The sequence below is a fragment of the Lipotes vexillifer genome, unplaced genomic scaffold (assembly GCF_000442215.2).
Source record: "Lipotes vexillifer unplaced genomic scaffold, Lipotes_vexillifer_v1.1 scaffold847, whole genome shotgun sequence".
Taxonomy (NCBI): Eukaryota; Metazoa; Chordata; class Mammalia; order Artiodactyla; family Lipotidae; genus Lipotes; species Lipotes vexillifer.
In genome coordinates, this window is record NW_006778821.1 from 623,975 (window position 1) to 630,089 (window position 6,115).

At 47.3% G+C, this 6,115-nt stretch overlaps 1 protein-coding gene across 1 annotated transcript in view; it reads right to left on the minus strand.

The window, feature by feature from the left end:
• The window catches only part of SRPX (sushi repeat containing protein X-linked), a 103,210-nt gene that overhangs the window by 27,371 nt on the left and 69,724 nt on the right, over positions 1–6,115 (minus strand). The window contains exons 6-8 of the mRNA XM_007451974.1: positions 4,814–4,935; positions 3,906–4,085; positions 2,305–2,438 (exon numbers count right to left, since the gene is read on the minus strand). Coding sequence (XP_007452036.1) covers positions 2,305–2,438; positions 3,906–4,085; positions 4,814–4,935 — 436 coding nt within the window. The remainder of the gene's footprint in view (positions 1–2,304; positions 2,439–3,905; positions 4,086–4,813; positions 4,936–6,115) is intronic.

A 6,115-nucleotide genomic window follows, 5' to 3' on the forward strand; every position in this document is an offset into this window, starting at 1 on the left:
GGAATGCCAATGGCAGTAAGGGAACCAAAAAGTAATTTAAGATGAATATGACTAAATGGGAAAAGAAATTTTAAACTGCTGAATTATTAGACCACCAAGTTTTTATTACAGTTCCACTGAAATATCTCTGGGGTGACAGAATTGGTAGACAAGTTAGAAAAGGTAGAAATATACATTTTTATTATTCTAACTGAATCACATAGGCCAATCGAAACTTTCCTTGAAGGCTGTGCTTAAAATGCCAATGTAAACATGTTGGGGGGGGTCACATATAAACACCTTGATAGCAAATATCTTATCCAACTAGTTGATTAGTAATTTAGCAAGTACCTGAAGGAATAGGATAGACTAGGGCAGGGGTCAGCCAACATCTTCCGTAAAGGGCCAGATAGTAAAGATTTTAGGTTTCGTGGGGCTGGATGGTCTCTGTCCTAACTACTCAACGGTGCCTTTGTGGTGCTAAAGCAGCCATAGAGAAAGCACAAACGAATGAGCCTTGGCTGTGCTTCAATAAAATTTTACTTACAAAAGCCATAGTTTGCCAAGTAGAGGAAAAGCAAGTTGTCTGGCTTTTTCATTTTTCCATGGCACTAAGAAGAGGTCAGGGGACTTCCCTGGTGGCACCGTGGTTGGGAATCCGCCTGCCAGTGCAGGGGACACAGGTTAGATCCCTGGGCCAGGAAGATCCCACATGCCACAGAGCAACTAAGCCCGTGCACCACAACTAGTGAGCCTGCGCTCTAGAGCCCTCGAGCCACAACTGCTGAAGCCCGTGCGCCCTAGAGCCCATGCACCGCAACTACTGAGCCCACCCACTGCAACTACTGAAGGCCACATGCTCTAGGGCCCACGTGCCACAACTACTGAGCCTGCATGCTGCAACTACTGAAGCCTGTGTGCCTAAAGCCTGTGCTCCGCAAGAAAAGCTACCACAATGAGAAGCCCACGCACTGCAACAAAGAGTAGCCCCTGCTCACCACAACTAGAGAAAAGCCCGCATGCAGCAACGAATTTCCAATGCAGCCAAAAGAAAAAAAAAAAAAAAAAAAAAAAAAAAGAGAGCGAGAGAAAGAAAAGGTCAGGAAACGTATGGTTGTGAAATAGAGCCTGCAAGGCCAATTTCCCACACAGTGGAGTGGTGCGGGCTTGCGCTAACCAAAGAGCAACTCCCTAGCTGGGATGAGGCGACACAAGGTGGAGGTCAGGTGGCAGGGATTGGGGTTAAAGACGAGATGAATTGGGTTCCTATCAAAGGAGCCCAAAATGTTTTATATGGCTCTTCAGAGTTCACGGGAAGTCCAAGTACATGGGGAGAATAAACAAAGTTTTATCATTATTCATTGTCTTAATGCTGAAATGAGAAGTTAAATTGTAGCCTTTGATTAAACCAAGATTGTTCTAAAAACCTAGTTCTGTTCACTGTAATACATGAATGAAACATTCCTCCCAAAACGTGCAGCACCGTGTCCATGACCCAGCATAACATCCTACCTCTTTAGCATTCAATCAGACTGGCCACTCTTACTGACAACACGCTTCAGGACAGAAATCAAACAAGTTCTAATTCAATCCTTTCAGTTTCTAGCTTGTTTGGTTTTTTCCCCAAAAGACACTGGTTGCCTCATTCTGTAGCTACAAAACTTACACAGCTAAAAAGGGCACATTCCCTAGCAAAGCGCCCCCCATCAAACTTTGAAGTTCTTAGGAATCACCTGAAGGTCTTGGTAAAATGTGGATTCTGATCCAGCAGGTCTGGGATGGGGATCGAGAATGTGCATTTCTAACAAGCTCCCAGGTCATACTGACACTGCTGGTCCACAGAGCACACTTGGAGAACCGCTTCTCTAAAGGATGGTTATCCCTCTCTGAGGAGCTCTGTGAGAGCTGGGGAAGCTCCCTGCAGCAGGATGTGGGGCCTGAGGGCCCCTAGACCCCTCTCATCCCTTGAGCCAGCCTTTAGGGCCAACAACTGCTTGATCGCCTCCCTCGCAGGCATATCCTGGACGGGTTCAGCAAAGACAATTTGTTCTTTGGCTGAACCTGGCCAGCATGTCAATTAGGCTTATTAGTGAAGACGACCAAACCTCATTAGTTGGAAAACGATTGGGTTAGCTCTGGGGAGTCGATGTTAATTAGGTTATGCCCCAGAGCCAGAAATGAATGGGGGGAGTTCTGAAGTGCCGGCTCCTGAAGCTCACGGGAAATGGATTAGGCAATGAATCTGGCCTTTGCTTTTAATGAAGTGACTGGGCCCTTCCTGTTCAGAGGTCTCCCTCCCGCCTTGGCCCTGCTGCAAGGACTCACCTGCAGCATCCCCAGCTGCAGCCGGTAGAGGAGGTTTCGGGCTGTGGGCGTGGACACAATGAGCAGTCTTCTTTTCTCATAAAACTGATCCAGAAGCGCAGCTGCTGTTCTGACGCCGACATTGACGTTCATGGCTGTAATCAGAAATGGCCAGACAGGTCAGAAACTCTCTACTGGTTCTGGCTCAACACAGCCAGTGATGAGACACAGAACCATATGTGTAAGAAGTAAACCCTGAGATAAAGATTCCACTAGAAGAATTAGTTTATTCGGGAGGTGGTCCCAAGGAGCACTGGGTTGGGGAGTGGGGAAGTGTGTTACTTTCCACTCGCTGCTATCACTCGTCACCACAAACCCAGTGGCTTAACAAACACGCATTCTCTTACAATCCTGGCGGTCCGAAGTTTGGGACGGGTTTCACTGGGGTAAAAGCCAAGGTTGTTGGCTCGTAGCCTTTCCCCCACCTTCAAAGCCAGCAGCATAGCATCTTCCAGCCTCTCCCCTCTCCGACCTCTGCGTCCCTCATCGTTTTCTCCGACTCAGCAAGCACTGCTGCCTCCCTCTTATAAGGACGCTTGTGATTCCATTGAGCCCACCTGGATAATCCACGCGCTTCTCCCCATCTCAAAATCCTTAACTTAATTACATCTTCAAAGGCCCTTCTGCTACGTAAGGTAATATATTCACAGGTTCTGGGGATGAGGACGTGGGTATTTTTGCTAGGCCTGGGGGGTGGGCATTCCTCTCCTGCCTCAGGAAATGAGACAGGGAAGGAAAGAGGGATGTTCTTTGCACTTTGATGTATGAAATTGAAGAGCCTCAGGCATTTAGCTGATGATGTATGTGTCTGTGTCTCTCTGTCTCTGTCTCTCAGCTAACTCTGAATGGCTGGGATTAAAGGGAAAGCACAAAGATGAGAAAGTACCGAGAAAACAGTGAAGTATAGAAATAAAAGACATGTCTGGAATTTTCTCGCTGGTCCAAATTGCACACTGTGATCACTACCCAGCCCAATTTGTGTTCCTCAGTAATAACAGCTGACAGGTATTGAGAGTTTACCCTGTGCCAGGCCCCGCTCAATTCCACTGTTGAATAGATGACCTCATTTAATACTTAAAACCACTCCAGGAGTGGGCAAAGTATTATCCTCCTCATTTGACATTAGGAGGAAAGATTCCAAATGCCCAAGGTCTGCGGGACTTCCCAGCCAGTGCTGCAAAGCGGGCATTCTATCATCTGTGTGCAGTAGTGTACTGGCTTTGTAAAAAAGATCCTTACATTTGTAGAAGGGAGGAACAAGGGTACAGACTGTGCTGACTCATAATGCCGCTGATTCATAACAGGTTCTGGGCTCCCACCTCCAGCTTCCTCCTTACAGGACATGAGAGAGAAATCAGAAGACAGGCAGAGGCACAGGAGGAGGGCAGGTGAGGTGGGCTGCCCAGGGATTCGAGGACTGTTTTCACCCATCAGATGAAGAGGGCTGGCACCGAACCTTTCACGGTATATAGAACGAAGCCCTCCCTCCTCCCTGTACCGGAAATCTGGGCCAAAGGGTCTTCAGGGTCTGCTGCTGGCTGGAGAGAGGGCTGCCCTCGTACCTGCACAGGTGGGCTCTGTGCCAGACCAGGCCAGGTTGGACTGACACACTCGGGCAGGGCTCCCCTGGAGCTCGTAGCCTCCGATGCAGGAGAATTCACAGGTGGCCCCGTAATTATCACCGTCGCTGGAGCACTTCATGTAGCCGTTCTCCGGGGCGTTGAGTTTGCCGCAGCGTCTGACTGTGTGGGACACAAGCCCAGAGGGGGCTCAGTGCTGAGCTCCCCGCCACAAAGTAACCAGGGAAGGGGAGGGTTCAGAAGCACCAGAAAACGAGCGAGGGGTCAGGCATGGGGGCAGGCATAGCTCTCTGGCCAGTGGGTGGGCCTTGGGATGGTCACTGTTCATACTAACAAGACCACTGAGATGAAGTGATTTAGCCCCCTGTGTTCTAGATGAGGAGGTTGAACTCAGAAGAATAAGGAGGAAGGATGGTTAGTTAAGTAACTGCCCACTGAGGCATAAAATAAACCTTTTTTTCAGGTAGACCAAGAGTTCTAGAACACCAAGAACATGGTCTCCTGGTGACCCCAGCTGGGGCGGGGGGTTCTCCTAACCTCCTTCATATCAATAGAAGGACTTACGGGCTTTAGCTGGTCACCGAAGCCCAGGGGTGGAAAAGTTATTGAGTAATACTCTTCTGGGACAGCCAGCTGTGGGCTCATGTGAGACAAACTTACTGCTCTCTCGGACTCCTTCAATAATCTGCCAGCACTGGACCTCACCCGGACTGGAATTGTGAAATTCCGGCATTAAGATGGCACCCTTCCCCTAGCCTCATGATCAGAGGCTAATCCAGAGCTGGCAAGTCTCCCTCTGGCAGTGGGCACTCGCAGGGGGTTCTTGCTTAAGGCTCTGTTTCCCTTTGTTCTTATAAAGAGAGAAAAAATCCAAGAACCAGTCATCTTACCTCTTACTTTAACTCGAAATTTGCAAATGCCCTTGTTCTCAGCTCTGTCATACACTGTGTATTGGATCTTGTGATCTCCTTCTGGAAAATGTGAGCCTGGGGGTAGGCCTTTTAGAATAACACTTAAAGGGGGAAAAAAAATCAGAAACACCAAAGATGATCATTGTAGGCCTAACAACAACTGGGCCATGATGGGCGTAATGATCAAAGAGGGGCATCACGGGCATTTGTTGAGTATCTCTGTATCTCCGCCCAAGATACAGAGACTCCAAGGGACAGCCATTAGACGAGTTTTACTACTTTAATTCTCGAAGAATAGAATTTCCTGAGCTTTACTCTGCTTTGGAAGAGCGGTTTGAGACCAGAAAAATGGAAGTCCCCAATTCCTGGCAAGTTCAGATTTATTTTTCTCGTTGGAATGTAGAACAGAGGATGGGGGATGCTCAGAACCCAGGGCCCAACTCTTCCTTCCTTTGTTCCAAGGGGGACCTGCATTGCCTCGCTGTTGGGAGAATGAGGGAATTCTGTGTGAGGAAAATCATTTGAGAGGGTAGTCCAAGCACTCATTGGCAATTTGGGCCTGCAGGGGGCGCTAGAACTTTCTCTGCTTTTTCTATCTGGGTGGAGACCTTTCCTGAGCAAAAGGCAAGTTCACTGTGATTCCTTGGTGATCGTAATAATAATAATAACTTAAGTTATTATTATTAATAAGTTATTATTATTATCATTATTATTGTTCTTTGCACGTACATAAACCTTACACATGTCAGGCATGGTTCTAGGCATTTTACATATATTAGTTTATTTAATCCTCACAACAACCCCATGAGGTAGGCATTATTATCCCCATTTCACAGATGAGGAAATTGAGGCACCAAAAGATCAAGGAACTTGCCCAAGGTCACACAGCATGGGTGACTCCTGCATCTTTCTTCTTGGTTGTCTGATAAGAACATCAGTAGGTACAACATGATCAAATGCCAGGTTTTGTTTGTTTTTCAATAGATAATTTCCCTTCTCTCTATACTTCTTAGAAATAATGAGAATATTGGCTAATAACAGGCATGTGAAATTATCACTGTCACCATTGAGGAGAACCTTCCACATAGGTGGACAAGGTAGCTGTTTACTTGTAAAAGGGTGAAGTGAGGGGTGTTAGGAAAGTGCCAGAAATCCCACCATTAGAGATGTGTCACTTTGAACCTTAGATGCTTTAAGGTCCTCAAGAAGCACAATTTAAAAGCAGGTAAACCTGAAAGGAATCAGACTTCCAATGTGAGTGGCTGGGCCCCCCCTTGGGGA